This window comes from Halyomorpha halys, unplaced genomic scaffold (genome assembly GCF_000696795.3).
Source record: "Halyomorpha halys isolate HHAL.00 unplaced genomic scaffold, Hhal_1.1 Scaffold413.1, whole genome shotgun sequence".
In the NCBI taxonomy this organism is placed as follows: domain Eukaryota; kingdom Metazoa; phylum Arthropoda; class Insecta; order Hemiptera; family Pentatomidae; genus Halyomorpha; species Halyomorpha halys.
The window spans coordinates 423102-444506 of NW_027104790.1; the positions used below are offsets into that span (position 1 = coordinate 423102).

Here is a 21405-nt window from a genome sequence, read left to right on the forward strand (position 1 = left end):
TCAGTTGCAACTAGACAAAGAACAATGGTGGAGACGCTACACGAGCGCCCTCACGAACCCCTTTGATCTGTGGCCAAAAAACCGACTCTCGACGGCTCGGCAACGAGCCTAGGCCAACCGAGCCAAGCCACCCATCCACATGCTCGTGTATGTCTGAGTTCGCCATGGCTCGGCCAACATGTAGAGGCCCCTTTATACATATCTCACATCCTTGCTTTTCTTCCAATATCATCCGGAAGAACGTGACCTATGGAATTAGGGGATTTGTTTATGGATCCAATGTAGGTTTTACTTGTACCGGTATTTGATGGGGGGAAAAAGTCCGGCAAGTGGGCCTAGTGGTCCTTTTGCCAACCCCTGGCGGCTACCAGAGTTCGAGACCGGGACCGCGGAAAAATGAATGTTAAATGTCCCAGGTGGGAATCGAACCCACAACATTCGAATCGAGCGCACTGGGACTAGCGAACCAACCCGCACGGCCGTCACGTCGCTAATGTAGGTTTAACTTAGTCCGTAACAGCTGCCTCTAAACCCGCACAGCTGTCGAGAATAGCGGGTACTGTATAATCCGCCCTTCGTTTCTAACTTATATCAATTAAATAATTTATTATTTATAAATATTTAATGTAATAATTTTAAAAAAGACTTGAAAATTGGAGAGAAGAGCATAAAGGAACAATTCATTAAGTAACATTAATAAACAATGAAAATGGAAATTCGTTTTTGATAATCTATTTATAGTATTAAATTATGAACAAGATGGTTGGGGAGCGGTCAGAAGAAAAGAAAATCTATTTATTTGCCGATGTTTCGTTCCACTTTGTAGAGTTTCATCAGGGCTAAAAAGATACAAAAACAACTAAAAATATTTTGACATAGTAGGATAATAAGAAATAAAAAAGTAAATTAAGGTAGGGTTAAAATTATGTAAATATAAGTGAAAAGAAAATTATAAACAAAAGAACTAAAAACAGAAATAAACATAGTTATAATATAAATTTGACAAGAAAATAAAAAAAAATAATTACATAAACTATTAAGTTACAAATAAACAGGAGACGTAACAACATGTAAAAATAGAAAAGGAGATGTAAGAAAAGAAAAATTTAATTTAAAACTAAAAGGAGGAAAATAAAGAAGTAAGTTGAGATTAAATAAAGAAAAGAAAATTCATAATAATAATAAAGGAGTAAAGAACAACTCAGGACCATCCCCCTGTTCCAGTTAAAAGATATTGAAACAGCGACTTAAGCTTTCACTGATTAATTTCCTGATTAGCATTTACTTACAACTCATGATACACTTGATACAGTCAAGTATATATAATCAATTAATAAGTATATTAATCTCACTGATTACTTTATAATATATGGCTAGTAAAAATATAGTTTGAAACTTATTATTTCAGGAATGGGCAGAGCCAGCTAAATATGCCGTAATAGGAGCTGCGGCACATCTCGGTGGAATCTGTCGAATATCGATCTCTCTCACTGTCATGATGATTGAAGCAACTGGGAACATCACATTTGGTCTTCCTCTCATGCTTACCCTCATTACAACTAAATGGATTGGAGATCTTTTCACTGAGGTAGAATTTAAATTGAGACTTTTTTAATAACAATAATTTATGTATAGTACTAAAACCTTCACTACTACTATTACTGAAGAATCTTGGATTTAGTAATTGGAATTATACAGGACATGCTGTTTCTTGAACAATCATTTAAGTTCTTAACAATGGTTACAGAAATGTATGATGTAACAGAAAATAAATTTTCTGCCCATACCTAAACTTGTATCCTAAAGTGCAATGCCTTGCTCATTGAGCACTGAGCTGCCTTACTTCTCATTTACTCAATCCTAATCAATAGCTCAGGACAGCCAGTTCTTTTATGTAAAAACTGTGCCAATAATGGCACATTTCCTACACAATCCCATCATAGCATAATCTAATATAAGTTCGAATTGACAATTTATTGTCAATTTCAGTCATTAATTATTATTCTACAAAACTATTTTGGTGTGGAAACTAATTAAAAGTTAATTTTAACATGACAAAAGATGAGTACTTCAGCTATTTTTTAATTGAATAAATAAAAAAAAGTTTAGGGTCCATCAGACTCTACGTTACTCTTTGTATCTGTAAATTTCACATCGTCAGTTAAATGTTAATTTTTTTTCCACTTGGCTTCTTTAAAATAATATTATTTTATATACTTTGTTATAATTAAATTTCATTTGAAAAGCTATTTCAATATTGTTTTATTTATTCAAGAATGTATCAAATTTTTTCCCAAAATTTAGGTTATCTTAAACTTTTTACTGACATTGTATATAATATTACTAATACTTTATTTTAATAAAATAAAAACAATAAAATAAAACAAATTATTAATTTCAAGCAGGTGTCTTTGTATTGTATATTTCTAATTTAATTATTTTCAATAAAACGAATTATCCAAGTATTCTTAAGCAAATAACAAATTATAATAAGTTATTTTATAAACAAACTTTAGAAAAAATAAATTCAAATCAATCTCAAAACAAGACTTAATAGATGATTATTTTGCATGATTCATTTATAGTGTTATACACCTGACAAGTTAGTGCACACAGCGATGTGATTTTATCTGAGTTATGAAGTTAATAAAATGAATAGTTGATCTTAGATGTCATTTAAGACAAAATGAATAAAAAAGGAAAAATTAGTTCCTCATGCACAAAAGTAATTGGTTATAATTCATGCAGTACTCAAACCAGAAGACGAACAAAGAATTAAAATTTTTTTATGTAAAAAATTTTTAAAATCTTGAAAAATTGACCTTTGGCCAAAATAATAAGAAAATTTCTATCTATCTGAAAAAACCAGCCTCGTCCATCGAGGCAATGCTACTTCAGCTAGTGTCATTATGAACATTTATATTGATTAATGGTACTTACTAAATAATATAACTCTCTTCTTTGAGAGTTTATGAAAGTAGGAAAAATAAAATAAGTAAATATTTATTTCTTTATGAAATAATTAATTTCTTAATATATTTTAAATGCAACATTCTTTGGTATTTCTTATTGATTGATTCATTAATTTTATATTTTGTAAATTTTTTTTAAAGTTATTAAATATGTAATGTTATTTTTTAGGGTGTTTATGAGATGCAGATCTATCTAAATGGAGTCCCATTGCTACCTTCAGCACCTCCTCCTCTGTCCTCTGACATCAAAGCTACAGATGTCATGTCAGCCCCTCCAGTAGTTTTCCCAGCAAAAGTGAAGGTTGCTAGGATCATTGACACGTTAGACAATGTTCCTCACAATGGATTCCCAATAGTTGATCCTTCAACTTCAATAGGGCAGGTATATACCACTTTGGTAACCTTAGGTATTTTTATATATTGAATTATGATTAACCTTGCATTCAGATAGCAGAAATATTTCTGAGGGAATGTCATCCAATTTCTGTGATAGTTCAGTCATGAAAAAAGCTTTTCTTGATTTTTAAAAATATGAATTAACTCATTGCCTTAAATAATGTGATTAAGGTTGTTAATAAGAAACCATGTATTATTAACTACTGTATCTCACCTCTTTATACCATAGAGCGAGAACAGAATTCAGAGACAAATGTAATGTTGAGCAATGAATTATTGTGACCCATTCCCTTATATATATATATATATCTGTAAGCATGCATATGAATAATTCTGTAAATTATTGTTTTCCTATTGCAGGATTTTATTCAATACACCTGTAAATAAAACTTGGAGTACTAAGGGAACAATTAATATGGCTTAATGATTGTTTACATCTGTACTTACATTAATAATTGCCAAAAAGTTTTTCTTTTGAAAGACTGCCCCTTGGTCTTCTATCAGTTTAGCATGTTGTTTTTTTTTATTTGATCTATTGCAATATTATGTTCATAAGGTGTTTTGAAGTCTGCAGGAAGGCTAAAAGGACTGATTCTGAAGTCGCAGCTACTCATACTTCTCCACAGCAAATCATTTAATGAATTAGCTCCAAGCACCAGTGAACAGTTGCGAAAGAAACTTCAACTGTTTAGAGAAGCTTATGCTAAACACCAGAAAATGCAGGTATCTCATGTTTAATAAAAAACTAAAAATATATTCAATTATAAAATTGCAGTATATCATTAGCATGGTTGTTGAAGCATGTTTTTATCTAAAATCCCATTTTTCTTTATTTATGTTGTTATTTTTAATATGTTTTGCCTATGTAGACGTATGAAATAAGTTAGCTGCAACCTGAATTATCTGTAGATTGATATTTATATCTATTTTTATTTTAGATACAAGTGTGATACCTTAATTGGAGCTAATTTACTAATTGCATGTTATTGCTTTCAAGTTGCGTTCAGGATGGATTGAGGTAATTATTTAAAATATACATATCTCCTAAATGAAAAAAAAAAAAAGAAAAGAAGCATTAATTTCATGCCCATGAATTGATCAAGTAGATTACATCTACTGTGATTTAATTGTGATTTAACTGTGATTGAAGGAATGATACAATCCAACAAATGTATTATTTATTAAAAATATTGCACTATGCATAATTAATCGAAATGTTAATTGGCTAGTTTATGTGCTGTAGGTTTATTTTAAAACTATTATTGCTGTATTTTTTAAAGGAGGATTTTAGATGGTAATGTGTATTATTTATTACTATTGATTCTCTTTGAAAGGTTTGGCAAATATTGAGTAAATGCTTTTTTTTAACCAAAATATTTTTATTTAAATAACATAATTTCAATGTAAATTTATTGATAAATGTTATATACAAGGGTGATTTTGTTTCTTTTTTAATTTATTAATAACTGTAAATAATTCTATTCAATTTTCTGTAAAATATTTTCTATTGCTTTCTGCTTTCTATCTCATCTGCAAATTTGAGAAAATTCGTAGAACTTCAACCCATGAAAAGTCCTGGCTTCCTCCAACAGCTACTACCATCTATACCTCTTCTGTGCCACTGCCATCTAGTTCCATGTGTTTAAGTATTCCCTTTAACTTCCCAACTCTGTGATGACTAAGAAGAGGTTTGGTCCTCATCTCCTATGAAGTAAATCCTCCAGCCATTCTGGCGAGATGTGCTGCCCATCTGTGCCTTCTAAACTTGTGAAATGTGATATATCTATCTCATGATATGAATCATACAGCTCCCGATTGTTTGTCCACCTCCATTCATTGTTTTCATTCACACCTAATTGAATTTGGCCCAGCCCCTCCTGTTCGAATATGAGGAGCTGGTCCTCAGCTCTAGATGTAATTTCTCCACGTCCCCAAGCATAACATAGTACATGCTGAATAAGAATCTTATAAACAATACGTTTAGTTCACTTGGTCACTAAATTACTAGAGAGGTGCTTCTGTAGTCCAAGATACCAGTGATTTGTAGCTATTACCTCTTTGTAAGTTTAATAACATGTTTGATCACTTTTATATATATATATATATATATATTTATTACAAATTAGTAACAAATCATCAAGAAATTACTTGGCATGCCAATGAAGCTATATCAATAAATTAATAATCTATAAAGACATATAGATAAAATCAAGATATACAGATAAAATTAATATATATAGATAACCTAAACAAAGATATATCTTTATATATATCTATATAAATATTGTTTATATTAACTTGAATTCAAAAATGATTTGAAAAAATTCAAACCATTGAAATTCACATTTAAAACTTTACAAAGTCTATAAATAGACTACTCAAAAAAAAATACATAGATAACTTAGAGAAAGGTATATAGTTTAGAAAGACACTAAGATATCTTAAAGCTAGCAGTGTCACTTATCATCATACTGTCTATCACTGCAGCAGATCATTATATGCAATAGTAAGACCATACTGTAATACTGATAATCATTCCGAAATAACAATCAAAACTCTTACTCTTAAATAAAATATACTTGTTTCACGACCTATATACTTCAACCAGCCATGAGGACAACAACTTGGCGCATCACTTTTCATATGATTTCTACAGTGGTAGTTCTCAGAGGTGCAGTTATTACTGTATATTATGATGAATCGCTACAGTGGTCAATACCCTCCTTCTGATCTCAGGTAGTCAAATTCTAAAACCTGTCCAAACCTGTTGTAGAGCCTAAAACAAACATTGGTACCTGCCAATCTCATAAGTCAATCTGTAACCATGTACAAGGTTTGTAGCTTGCAAGTAGCAAGGTCATTCTATACCAAAGTTCAAGCACAAACTGTTTCTTTAATGTTTTTTGACATTCTGTGATTTTGTTAATGGTATTCAGTGAAATTCAGATAATCAGCATTAAATATTTAATTTACAGCAGTTAACAGAATAAAACAGCAATTCAAAGCCTATAGTTCATGTATTTGGTGATACTTCAGTCAAATCGCACTTTCCGATTGCCCAAACATTTTGAATATTCCCATTAGTCTGTTGAAAATAACCAACACTTAAGTTTCCTTAAACTTCTTTCAATCATATATCTTCATTTAAGAGAGCTGACAAACCATCTACAATGTGATTACAGTCTTAAACCTGTCATATATGACATTTTTAAGCTTTTTTTCTGATGAACTTAGAATGAGAAGAATTACTCGCTTCAAAATTAATTGCAAGACAAGCATAACATAAATATAAAAATCTATATTAAGCTCTCGCAGACAATTGCAGGTGATAAAAACTGAGTGGGTAGATTTCACATCGCAATACTTCCTCACAATTTTTGTATTTAAGTTATTCATTAATTCATGGTAAAGAAGTTAATTTTCAAAACCTAGCCATGGACTCAGCTAAGTTGAGGTAATTACTTCTTCACTAATAGTACAGATGGTTACCCAGATATAACTAAGATGGGTTTATTTAGCAAAATTTTAAGTAACTTAAAATTTTTTCTCAAATCACCTTTCTGAAAATAAATTAATTGACCAATAAAAGCTGTAAAAAATCACCACTTGCAATTCAAATTAATTCTGGTTTAAGTATTTTTTATGTGCATGTTTCATCTTGCATGTATCAGAAATAAGTCAATTATTAGTTTCAGTTCACATTTACTATATGTAAATAATATTTTTTATTGTAAGTTATTTATATATTATAATCATTAATTTTTTTATGAAATGGCTTATATTATAATTGCCATCAATTATGACCTTTGGATGGAAAAAGAAGTATTTAGTAATTTTACAATTACAAAATTTCATCTCTTATTCTTAGGACGTCAAAATAACAGAAGAAGATTATAACCAAACTCTGGATTTAAGGCCTTATATGAACCCATCCCCTTACACAGTTAAGTTGGTAAGTTAGCTGTGACCACTGGCTTGTACTTTCAGATAATATATTTGAAAATTAAACTCATTTTATCATTTGTTACACAGGATGCATCACTGCCAAGAATTTTCAGGCTATTTCGGGGTTTGGGTCTACGTCACATAATTGTTGTGAATGACGTTAATGAGGTAATTATCAGATATATAGAATTCCATAAATCATACTGATCTCTATTATAGCTTATATTACAATATTTGCAGCAAGTAAAAAAAACTTTATATCTATGTTCTTAAATAAGAAATTTATTAACCAAGACTTTATTCAATCATTAAAGAGATGATTCTTAGAACATGCAGGCCAGGATGCCCAGCTAAAGACTCTTGCATTAAATACAGTTATCACAAGACAAGTTAAGATTGTTGCTGATAGAATTTGGAACCCAACAAGGATTTTGTGATGATAATAAATTCAAAATAAGAATTATTAAAGTGCATTTCAGCAAGCAGTCAGTAAAAGACTCACCTTAATGAGCTCATCGATAAAACTTATTTTCAAGAGTGTCAATACTGCGCTAGGATCAGATACGTTGAAACTAAAAATAACAAATTATTATTACATTTAAAATACTTTGGTCAAGCTGTCTAGTGCTATACACAATACTTTTAGCCAGCAGCAGTTTCTAAAATATAACTAGATCAATTGAGATGAGCAGAGTTTTAGTTCTTTTATATTTTTTGTAACTGGATACATTGTTATTATAAATAGGTGTATGTATTGACTTTTTCAATTGATGGGACATACAATTCTCTCTGAATCACTGTGACAATTTATTAATTCTGATCTTAGTTTAGAATCTCTGAAATTTTAAATGATGTAATATCATAAGAGAATAACATAATTTTAGTCAAATGTGGTCCTATGTAAGTTTTGTGTTAATATATTATTTTCAGAAAGTTAATAGTCTAAAAAAAAAAAGGTCTGAATATTTGTTTGATGTTTTTTAGTGTGTCAGCAAATGTCTGTTTCCATGGAATTGAATTATCATTTAATTTTCTAAGGGTGAATATTTTTGTAAAAATCTTGCTGATTTGTAAGTGTGATATTACAGTTTCTGCTGAGCATTAAACAAATATAAATAATAAGGTTTTTTTTACATTTTTTAGAAATTAAATACTTCATTAAATCAAATAATTTACTTTATTCCTTTATTTATACTATTACTTATATTAATCATTATTACTGATATTTTAGGTAGTAGGTATGGTAACAAGAAAAGATTTAGCAAGATATAGGACATGGAGGCATGCAGGTACTATGGGGCTCAAGGAACTCAGGGTGCAAGTATGACAAGGTATTTAATTTATTTGGCCAGTTTTAACTTAACAGTACTTGCAGCTCGTATTTTTGGTCCTTGGTGCAAAAAAAAGTAATAAGATGATCACCAAAATGTTTACTGGTACATTATATGTTGATGTAAAACTGATATCAGTTTAATATCTATTGATGGGATTTTATTATTATTATTTAATGTATTATTATTGGGGATGACGGTAGCAGCGTGGTAACGTATGTGTTTACATTTTTATAAAAATAAAAGGTCACAGTTTGCTCTTTTCAAAAATGAATTCGTAATTATTTAAAATGAAGCTGGTAAATAAATATTAATAAGAAAGTTTGTTACCTGATATTACCACATATCTGTTTTTCCCAGTTTGTGATAGTCCCACATATTTGGAATTTTCTATTTGTGAATCTTAAGAAGGAAATTTTATGAAACTAAAGTTATAAATATGTACCAGAAATACTGTCTAAGCTCAGCAGACTTTTTTTTTTACTTACTGTCACTATTCACCTTTCATTGTAAGGAATAATTTTCAGGTGAGTATTCTCATAACCATGCTGCAACTTTTCTTTTGAAATATTAATTTTTCTTTGGTTATTTTCATGGTTTTCACTTCCTATTATAGGCCATTTAAAGTGTGCTCTTGTTGTTTAATACCTACCGATCTAACTAGTTAGATAAAGTCTTATAAGTTAAGCATTTAAAGATGATAAAGAAAAAGTTTCTATAACATTCAAGATATATACCTACCTTAAATATGTCATTTCATTTTCATACAACTTTTTAGATTGTATGAAAATGAAATGCACAAGAAGTGTGTATTGAACCACTGCAAAGACCTCACATCAAACCATTTTAGCCTCCTTTATGTTTGAAATTATATTAGATGTAATAATCACATAACTGTAGGTATGTCTTCACTCTCCATAACTGTCTATCTTCAAATTAACTATGTTCTTTTACAAGATTTCTCACTACAATCTGTTAAAAATATCTTTTATATTTTTGTTTTTCAATCATCTATATTTGCTTCAAGACCTATATTATATTTTATACAAATAGAAGTTTTTATAAAAATTTTAATTTAGTAAAGAAATGATCATCTTTAACAGAACGTTCTTCCTTCTTCTAAATCATGCCTCTTCAAACAAAGAGTTTGAATCTAAAGCAGGATCCAAAATCCTTGAACTAGTATCAGCTGGTTGCATATATTTCAGTCTATTCCTCCCTTGTTGAATGTTTGAATGACTACGCTATCCTAAGTGCTTCTTCATCTTCTTCCATTCACTCTCTAAACAATTATATGTTTAGCCGGTTTTATCCTTAGGTCACTTCTAATATAATATTCCTTCCTGTATCCCTTCTTGTTTTCTCTTCTAACCTGTTGAGGTACATCATTTCAATAGTATAAATTTGGCTTCTGTGTCTTAAAACAATAGTCCAAGACTCACTGGCATAAGTCAGTAAGAGAATAATTGTCCCCCTTAGATACTACTTTCTTAAGCCTTTTCGTTATTTCATTCTTTACCATAAATCCAGCCTTGAGTGAATGGAACTATTTTTCAGCCATTTTTATTCTTTCCTTGATTTTCCCATCTATCCATCTGTTGAATGTTCTTCCTATCATCTCGTATTCTTTTGAATTCTGGGCTCTCACATCAAAAAACTGGAGGGGCCAGATATACTTTACTGTAATCTTTTACCTGCAGGCAGTCAAAGGGAAGACTTAGCTAAGATAAGATTCCGAACATAACAAACTGAGTTAGTCCCTGTTCTGTTATATCTGCGTTTATTCCATAAAAGAAGTTAAATCCAAACACATAGACTTGAGACAAACAGGATTTAAAAATTTGGGCTTTTGTAGTTTTTAAGTTTAATAACGGTGTAAGATACTTTAACACCAACTCATACAAAACTGACTGTACTAAAGCCAATATTTTTCAATTTCATTCTTTCTTAGAACTGAGTTTCTGGACAAAACTTCCTTTTAAATAAAACATAGATCTTATATTATTGATTTTATGTAAAGATTTATTTTTGTTCAATTTCTTTAAATATATTAATTATTCCATGCGCATTTATATTATATTTTTATTAAATATGAATACAGTAGAACCTCTATTAACCAGCTACACATTAACCATCCTAGTGTGAAAAACTTATAGAGAATAAAGGCAAAAAATGTTCTAATTTTGAAAAAAAAAAAAAAGATATTTAGCATTCAAAAATTCTGTGTGTTGAAAAAAAAAATTAAATAACATCATTTTTGGGAAAAATAACATTTCTGCCATGGTTAACGTTTATCTACATACTTTATCCTTTTCTACATTTTCAAATGTATAATGAAATCTGTAAATATAATATAAAACAGTGCTATTCAACATTTATTTTCAAATCTCCATTTGAAATACTTACACCTCAGATTAACCGGCCAGTGTACAAGTCCTGAGTGGGCTAGTTAACATGAGTTCTGCTGTAGTAATATATCATGGAATATAAAATTTTACTAATGGAGGTATATTAACAGAGGAGAATGCTGTGGTTGGAGAGGGCCCAAGCAGTGGCCACGAGGACCAGCAACTAGAAGAAACGATTTGAGTCAACCGCAGCATGGTAAACATATTCTGTTTCAAAAACAGTTACTCATCAAAAATGAATATAAAGGCCAAGATAGAGGGAGAGATAAGAGTAGGTAACAAATATTACAAAAAAATTCACAGCAATTGACAACAAATTATGTAAAATTTTCTACTTGTTTTGTAATTTAATTTTTTTTATTGGAACAAATGTTAATCTCTCTCTAATATGCTAGAAATGAATGTGTACATTCCTGGAGACACAAGTGGTGGTAAAATGTTAGATATATTACAACTGACAATAAATTTAGTGAAGGATGGGTATGAAGTTGACTACGGCCTAGTAGCAACTGTTCAGCTGCTTCATAACACCATCGGGGTTTCAATGTGTTATAATTCAACCATACTTCTTACATTTAAACATTTTTCCATTTCCTAAAGATTATAAATTTTGGTGGAAAAACATGAAAAGATATTATTCAATATGTAGTAAGTCTTCACTTGCAGGAAAGGCTGCTCAATTCAAGGATATTAAAGGACCTATTATATAATAAATAAATGGGTTTGTAGAGATTGAAGTATTTTTTAAGATAGAAAGTCAATAGATAATCAGGTTTTTGTTTTGACTTTTAAGACTGGCTTTGGTATTGAACAAAAGATGAATCTCGAAATAGATAATTATTGATACTTGGGATTATCATAGTTAAATATATGAAAGCAAGATAGTTTTTATATTTTTAGATTTTTTCTAAATAAAAAATTATCAATGAAACTCCGGTGTTCTTTTATGAATTTTCATAGCTGTCATTTATTAATTTCTTATATTCTGCTTCAAAAGGGCCAATTATTTCAAATAGAGTCCTTAGCAAAAAGTTTTATATACCATGCTTTGAGAGCCAATCTGCGGTTGGCAACTCCCATATTACAAAGCCTCTTTCTGGTAATGGGATAATGGAGCGTTAAGTTGCTGTTTTGCCTTATCTAATGAAAGAAAATTAATAATTAAAAAGATATATTTGAGAAAAATATTGTAGATAAGTAGATGTGTTCTATTGAATTAAGTATAAGTGCTAGTTCATATTACAAGGTTTATTTTTATCATGATTTTTGTTGAAGAGATATTTATTTTTCTGTTGCAAACTTTTGAAAAAAAAAAAAAAAAAAATTAAAACTGTATGAATTGATTGCAATATGAACAGAAGGCAATATTTTACCCTAGTCTCTAGAGCATAGGCTTAAGTACGTAGTAACTTGTAGATAAAATAAAATTGTACCATATTTATGTTTCCTATGGAAATCTATCCAATCTTAACGCTCACTGACACCTTGCCATGTCAAAAAAAAATAAAATAAATAAATTAAAAATACTTTTAATATAACAATTACTGAAGGAGTAAGTTAATAGATTTTAGTGCTAGAGACTGACTTATGGTAAAACCATCTGTTACAGTATTCAATATTTTATTTTTCCCCGAAAGCTAAGTTGAATTGTATGATATTAAACACTTATCAACATTAAAGAGATATTGGCAGGTCCAATAAATTATTATTATATTTTTCTTCTGTTTTTGTAGAGTGGTAGAGAATAGTTTTATGACCGTAAATATGCACGAGCCAAATACTACAACTGGGCCTGTTTTAGTCAATTGAAAATGGAATAAAAAATAATCCGATTTTATAATAAATAAAATCGACAAAAAAAGTAATTACTGTTCAATGTGTAATATATATTTTAGAGTATGTTAATATGAATCTAATTTCATAAATTTATATGATCTTTAATGTTATTTTATATGTGTATAATATATATAAAAAGCTGCTAATGTACCTGCCTTTTTTAGCCATGTTTATCATGGAATAATTTGAAAGCAATTCAATAAAAGATACATACTGTAATGGTTAAGTTAACGTGTATAGTAGATGACAGTAGGAAGAATTAAATAATTAGACTGACCAGGGTATATTTAGTTCGTGCTATTCTCGAGTCTTTTAAATTATTTAACAAATGATAAGTTTTTCAAGGATTGTAGTGTGATGATGTGCCAAAAAAAAATAAATAAATAAAAAACAAATGTAAATCAATTAAATTTTTAAAAAATAAAAAGAAGTTAAGAGTATGTTTTTATAAAATGTGCTGTTATATAGCCTATATTAATTTTATAGTCTGTTACCAAACTGATACATTTTGTTTTTTTCTATCAAAATTTTATAAATGTTATATGTTATTATTTCCTCTCTCCTTACTAATAAGACTTTGTTGTAAGTTGAAACTAGTGAATTCATTGAATGAGAAGGGTCTTATCCCTCTAGTGATTAGTACTCATGTGATACATGTTTGAATGGCAGATTTTTTCCAACTATCAATAGAGAAAAAATTTTTATAGATACATTTAATGTTTAAACAAATTAGTTTTTTTAGGGGATGTGTGATAAATAAAGAAATAGCTAGATACTGTTAAAGGTGTATTGTGGATAAGACAAAAAATAAATGTTTCTGCTTTATAGACTTTAAGTTTAGTACTGATATTTTGTTTTATTGTTATTTTACCGATTAAAATCTTTATCTATAGTAGCTGTAATAAAGAGAACCTAAAGTACAAAAATTACACATTTATTTTTGTGGAAATGCAGATAGTATGTTTTGATACAAACTCACAGGTTTCGCAACACTTTTCACTTGAAGTATATGTAGTTCTGAATTTAATAATTTGTTTTATAAAGTGATCATTTGCTGCATTAACTGGCTGTGCATAGTTAGCAATGATTCAAAACTGCAGCATTATATATGAGCTTCTATTATGCTTTTTACATTTTTTCTATATCATATAAATTAATAATGTAAAGATTTTAATTAATATCTAAATAAATTTTTAATAGCTCCTTAATATCAAGTAGAAATTCAGTTACATCACAGAAAAAAAATAATCATATAAATCTTGACTTTTATTACACTAATGGTTTTAATTTGTACATAATACATCTTGTAGTATAGAAGTGTTATCACAAGTTCCCTCTAAGATATTTTTTAACAATATCTAAAAGATATTTAGTAATAAACAAAATTGAACAACTTATATTTCACTCAAATCCTCCCTTAATCATAAATATATATATTTTTTCCAAATTTGTTTGTTAGTGGAATAAGTACATGAGAATATTTCAGGGTCGCTATTCTGTATAGAATAGGCACCCCTATTTCCTGCTAGTTTTAGGGTTTTCCTTAATTGGAAAGTCAGAACCAATAATATTTATCTCAAATAAATTCAATTATTGATTACAATAGCATTAAGACAAAATTTTAAATAATTGACTTTCTCATATGTTAAGCGATAATATACCACTGGAATAAAATCACTTTATAAGTACTTAAGTCACATGTTAAAATTTTTGTAAATATTACAAATGATAAATGGATGTGAATGGAAGAAGCCTGTGGTCTATAACAAAACATTTCTATTTAATTAACCAACAATTGAAGGGTAAGGTGGATAAAAGTGAAAGTAACATTTTTCCAGTTCTAGATCACTACTCTGTACAGTTCAATCATAAATTATAAAATATGTGTATTTTTTTTTTGTTTAGAAAATAATTAATTTTTTCTAATTAATTGCCTACCATTTGGGAAAGCAACAGCTTTGAATTGACAGACAAGGCCCTTGGATTTGGAACAATATATTTAAACTTTCATAACTCACATTCAAACCTTCTCCAAAAATGAATATCCTTTTTTGGTCCTGGCTTCAGGACTAAGAAGGAACAAAGCCAAAAACTGAGGAGAGTCAGTACTGGTTCTTTCATTTTCCTCACTGCTGAGAGCAGTTATGTTGCTTTTTTTTTTTTTTTTTTTTTTTGTATTTTTGCCATTTTATAATCAAACCAATTATCTATTTATCGCAACTGGAAAAAGGAAACAACAAATCATCATTTATCATCTTTATCAGTTATATCAATTAATTTTTATAAATATACCTTATCACCTTTGTCCACTTCACTCTTCAATTGTAAATATTATGAATTGTGAAACAACTTAGATGGAGTATGTGTTCATAAATGATTTGTTTATTGAATTCTTAAACCCCTTATTTTATTTTATTTATGTATTAATGTTTTATACTTTCTCAAAAACTATTTTCAGTAGTTTTTCTCTAGATATTATAAAATAAGTAACTTGTTAAAGGTGATTTATAAAAAGAAAGAATACATTTAAAACTAAAAAAAAAAAGTGTCTTCATTTAAAATTTAAATATTAAGACTAAAAAATAAGTTTAAAAAAGACAGCACTGAAAAAGAAATTGTTTCTTGGAAACTGGATATTCTAATAGGCCTACTTAATTGTATACTGTAATTCTATGACATATATTAAAAATAGAATAAAGCTTTATATCATCATTCCAATTTTTATTATCTCGTTTTCTTAATTACTATATAGCATATTTACTTCTAGTAAATACAAATATGTCAATGATTGGAAATATACCACATTAACTCTGTGTTTTTTAAAGTACACTACAATGGTCTCAGTTTATAACAAAATATGATCAACGGCCTAGATAGAAAAGGTAAACTAAAATAATTATTGTTATCCATGGAATATATATATTGATAGAGGTTTAGAAAATGGTTGTCAGGGAAACAATCAAAATTAAGTAAAAAAATTGTGAAAAATTAATTAATACTTGGCAATGTCTTCTTCATCAGGACAAGATGAGACCAGTTACAATCTGATGGGAATCTTATAAATAGATAATAGAGCAATTGAAAAAGGTAACAGAGAAATTAAGAATTAAAAAAAAATCAAAGGCTTACAGCTGAAAGGGTAGAACTGAATATTGGAAATAAAATAACAGAGATTAAGAAATATTATCAAACTAAATAGAATTAAGTACAATAAAGTAAGGTAAATATAAAAAAAATAGGAAATAAAACAGAGGCTAATTAAATGTAAATGGAAACTGAAAATTAACTATCATATAAAATAAATTATCAAACTAAGATAAACTACAAAATAATAAATAAAATAAAAGAGAGATTAAATTCTGGGATAGAGAACACCAGCCTGCATAAATAATTTCATACCTGGTTCCTTACTACCAAATGTAGGGAAGTATTATTTTCATAGAGGAATTTAAAAAAAAAAATGTCCTCAGAATTGAAAACTTTTGCTCCCAGAAAAACACAGGTTTGGTTTCATGCCTGTCTGCAGTCAAATTTATGTCCGGGTATAATTATACCCAATTGTATAATTATAATCAATTGATTGAGCAAGTCTGATTTTGATGAAATTTTCAGGGATTGTGCAGGGTTAGTACCTACTTGATCCCAGATGATTGAATCAGATTCTGCTCACTACTTTTGCTGATGCATGTGTAAACTTGTTTTTGCCTCAGCACACCTATATTTCAATGGCCCATCTGGTTTGGCCAAATTTTGAGGCAAGTTGGACAATAGTGCAAAATGGGTGTAGTATCTAATTCATCAGATTCTGTCAGTCACTCTCACTTAAGGTATCCAAGTAAAACCACAGAAGGATGTTCAAATTGATCGTGTTGGGCTAATGATGACAAATTATTGAGATAATTTGTAATCAAATCATTCAGAATTTTAAGTGGAGGGGTACTGAGAGGTTCCAGAATGCTTTCTTCATATGGTAAGTTTCACTTTATTCTCGCAGACAAATGCAACAAGCTCGCAAACAAGCTTACTGTTTATGAATCTAAAATGATATTGCTAAATATCTCTACTCTAATATATCTCATTTACAAGTAAGCTTCAGTTGGCCTGATATAGTGTAGGGCAGTGGTTCCCAAATTTCTTTTAACCCTTTTAGGGCTGAAAAAAATTTTTAGCGCCCTTATGAAGCGTAAAATATATAAAAAGACCACAATTATCCTTAGAGCCGCTGAGTAAGTAGAAAAGTAAATACTGGAGTGCACTGAATATTTTCTATATCAATTTATAATATTTTTTTTGTAGTATTTTAAAAAAGTGGCAATCGCTTGTAGTACCCCTGGAATTACACATTACAACACAACAAAAATAAAGAAAGTCATTTTTGTGGGTGGAGGAACCAAGATGACAACTATATTATAGAAGATTGAATCAATCAACTAGATGAGGCATATAATATATAATAGCCCTGAAATAAAGAACTTAATAACACTTAAAAAAATCTTTGGTTTATGCTTAAGGTAACTTATAACTTACAACTAGGATAGTTGTTCAGAACAAGACACAAAGCTCATATGTAGTGTAAGATAGGAAGATAATTTTACATGAACTTCTTCCTGAAAGTAATTTTTTTTTCCCAAATGACAAACTAAATCAAGAATGCTAAGCTAATCAATCTGGATTAGTATGTAAACAATACTATTTGCCTTGACAATAATAAACTGAATTCACCAAAGTACTCACACTTAGTTTCATCAGATCAACAGTGATATCGATGTAAAATCATTTAAAAAAGAAATGATGACTTTTGGCCCAGGAAAAACAATGGAAAACTACATAAAAAGATTTTTCATACAAAATCATACATTTTTTTTTGGGAGTAAGGGGTTATGATATAGCCAGAAAGTTAGAATAAAGTTAAAAAAAAAAAATTATTGTGATATAAAAATAATTTATTAAAGTTTTTAACAAAAAATATCACCTAATCAATCACAAAAGTAATTGCTAAATTATAATAATGATAATCTAAAATGTTAACATTATTTGCTGTCATATATAAAAATATATTTTGTTCATTAATAATCTATGCTAAGAACACTAATTTGATTCTAAAAATATGTTCATAATAACAAAAATTTCATAAATAGTTATTCTTCAGTTATAAAATGACTATTAAAAAAACTTATATGGCAAGCATGAAGAAATTTTACTAAGAATGTAAAAAAAAATTGCTAGTGCACTAAAAGTTAAATGTGATACCTGGAACTTTTTCTTACTAAAATAACTATTTTATTTTTTTAAAAATAAAATACTTGAGTATTATAGTATATCACAAAATAGTTCTTTTTAGAAACCAATGCCTAGCATACAATTTTTTATAAAACACTAAAAATATGTGCTTTCAACAATCTCTTAAGATTTCAGCACTATAATCTAACAATTATAAACCATAAAACCACCAACTTATATTAAACACTAACCTGAATTGAATTTTAACAATATAGAAGTATAACTAATAAAAAAAAAACTGACTTTTTTTCTTGAACATAAATTTATTTTATTTATAATTTTTTTTTTTTTTTTTTATGAATCATTAGATTGAATTGCATGTATATTTTTATAAATTTTAGGGTTATAATATAAAAACAAGGACTTCTTTAATGAAGAAAGACTTGATTTAAAACAAGTTTTTTTAAAGAGAAAAACAAAGATAATTATGTAGAATAATTTCAAATATGTTAATATAAACAATTATATAAAATAGTCACGAGTAAATGAAACATAAATATACATCTGTTAAACTATATAAATAGTATAATTACTAACCATGTTATCTGATTAAAATCAGTTTAAACAGCTCATGAATAAAAAGCTATTAGGAACTGACTAAGGTATCAGTGGAAAAGTCTATATGAGCCGAAGAGAAATCCTTACAGGACGGCTGATGAAGGCCACTGATTGACCCCACAACTTCCATCACCTCGATAGAGCATATAATAGCCCTGAAACAAAAGGACATTTTTTATATTTAGTTTGAGATACTGTTGCCTCTCTATAACACCCATCTCAACCGGTACATTATAGTTGCTCAATCTTTTCAATTGTGCTGTGGTTCTAGCTATATACTGAATTGTTTTCCTCTACAATTTTTATATTTATAAGTCCTGTAAATTTATATTAACTGTTCGAACTTTTATTTATTTGATGATATCCATCCCCTAAACGTACTAGATCATTACAGAAGTCTATATGCATAAAAATAAATGTGATATGAATTTCAGAATAACATCCGAGCATTAAAATTATTTCTCGAAATATAGGCCATCATTTTCAATTGTTTTAACCCATCTTCCTGCCAAAAGTTGAAGTTGGAGGTGATACCACTTCATGGTTCTCAAATTGAAAATCTCACATCATGATTTAACATCCTCTTTGTTTTCAAAATACTGGCCTTTCAAAAATGTACCATTGACTGGAAAAGATCGTAGACTGACAGTTTAATATCAGGGCTGTAAGGAAGGTGAAGAGAGGTGCTAACACCCTACATTTCTGAGATTTTTTATGCCAAGCATAAAGCCCATGTAGAAGTGTTATCTTGATGAAATCGCTTTATTCCATTCAACCAAGTACTACTCTTTTAAAACTTAAATACTCTTCTGGAGGAAAATTTTTAAATAAAAAAAAAATTCCTAGTTCATTATTGAAAATAAACCAAAAATATTTATATAATATAAATATGTATTATTTTATTTACAATTATTTTTTATCAATATGTCTTCATCATCACAAGACAGGTCCTCTATCGACAACTTAATAAATAAACTGTGTTTGAACAATAAAAAATTATATAAATAAATATGATTAGCCTGCAGTAATTTTTAATAACTAGATTCTCTGTAGAATAACCTACGCAGTTTACTAGCAACTTCTTGATAGTTAAGATAACTGGAAGCTCTTGAGATTAATATCAGCTGCTTTATAAAAAAAAAACCAGATTCATTCACTAAATCAGTTATTTTTAATGAACAGTATAATAATATCAGTACAAAACATTAATAATCAAAACAAGAACTGAATTAAAACTAATCTAGAGATATGGGCTCTTGTGGTATTTCATTCATTTCATGATTATTATTTCATTCAGGAAGTTCAACAGAGTTGAAGGAAATAAGCTTTTGTTTGAGTCAAGCTAGGTTAAAACCATAGGTTAAGTAGCAATTGCGATAACATCATCTGTTTAAAATCTCTTAACAATAAAGACTTATGCCGACCAATGTGCCATGAAAACAGTGAGTAACATAAATCAACAGTGAAGCAGAAAAATACATTGGTATTATCTTTTTCTTATGGTATTTACCATAGAATCATTGATTGTACAAATAAATACATAAAAGAAAATATTGATGTCTTATTTAATTTCATCCAGCAATATTTTTTTCTTATTCTACAGAAATAAAAAATCATTTAGTAGATAATAATCTTGAAATCTATACATAACATAGGCAGAAAAAAATAATAAGAAAAACTGGCCACTGAAATGAACGCATGTCTATTTTTTTCAGGAGTTGAATCACTGAAAAAATCAGTGACCCCTTCACCATGTCTTTCTCATGACAGTGTTTTTCCAGTAATACATGTAGCTGGTAATATTTCTATTATGTCATTTGGTTTGTTTGTTGTTTGAACAAAATTGCTTTGAGCTCTTAAGGGTAACACTGTTTCAATTTCCCTTTGTTTATACAGAAATTAAGGCGTAAAACCCACCGGTCATCAACAACAAATTTTCCCTTTGTACTTTATCTTTTATATGTATAATAAATAAATCAATTATTTCCCTTTGCTACAACCAGTCTTGTTTCTGTAAATCTGAAAGGTCTGAAACCATGATCTTTTAGTTTTACTTAATTTAAACAAAAGAATCAGATATTTAAAAATAAAAACTACAAAAAGAAAATTATTTAGTTACAAAAAATGTTCACATACTTATTTCTTATTTTTAGAAACCCTACAGATTATTTATATTCTTTTCTTATAAAAAATAATATTAAAAATGATATTTTCATGCTAATTTAGCAAAAAAAGAATCAAATAAAAAAAAATCATGCAAATACATGTTTTCTGTAACTTTTAGATAATACCACATGCATGAATGGTACCAGATTACATATTGATTTCAAGGGAGGGTTTAAATCTGATCCTGAAATATATAGTGAAAACCACATGCCAAAAGAAAAAATGAAATCATCTACTAAATTTAGTTATTTCTTTTTCTTTTTCCACACATACAAGATAGAAGCATCAAACATTATCCTCATTATTTGTGATAGCTTATAGGAATAGAGCCTAAATGTATTAATAACAAATTTCATATTAAAACCATTACAAAATGTTATTAAAACCGACTCATGCATCCATTAATAAAAACTCACCTGCAGCCCCCAACTCTCACCCCAACTGTTTTTGATTAGCCAAAAAGGTAGTGACTTTCTAAATACAGGATATCCTGGAAAAATTATAAATAAAATG

General features: G+C 28.7%; 2 protein-coding genes across 3 annotated transcripts in view; one reads left to right on the top strand and one right to left on the bottom strand.

Moving 5' to 3' along the window:
• LOC106682439 (H(+)/Cl(-) exchange transporter 7) overlaps positions 1-15600 on the top strand; it is a gene marked incomplete in the record, with an annotated part of 222607 nt that extends 207007 nt beyond the window's left edge. Inside the window, 8 exon segments of the mRNA XM_067045291.1 lie at positions 1409-1588; positions 3142-3354; positions 3936-4091; positions 4366-4386; positions 7237-7320; positions 7401-7481; positions 8545-8644; positions 11163-15600. Of these exon segments, the coding sequence (XP_066901392.1) occupies positions 1409-1588; positions 3142-3354; positions 3936-4091; positions 4366-4386; positions 7237-7320; positions 7401-7481; positions 8545-8640 (831 nt within the window).
• A 2210-nt stretch (positions 15601-17810) lies between these two features.
• LOC106682432 (putative cysteine proteinase CG12163) overlaps positions 17811-21405 on the bottom strand; it is a 31173-nt gene continuing 27578 nt past the window's right edge. Inside the window, exons 18-19 of one of the 2 annotated variants that reach the window (XM_014423280.3) lie at positions 21309-21382; positions 17811-18881 (exon numbers count right to left, since the gene is read on the bottom strand). In XM_014423280.3, coding sequence (XP_014278766.1) covers positions 18810-18881; positions 21309-21382 — 146 coding nt within the window. In that variant the 3' untranslated portion in view covers positions 17811-18809. The remainder of the gene's footprint in view (positions 18882-21308; positions 21383-21405) is intronic. The other variant, XM_014423279.3, reaches the window with a different exon arrangement.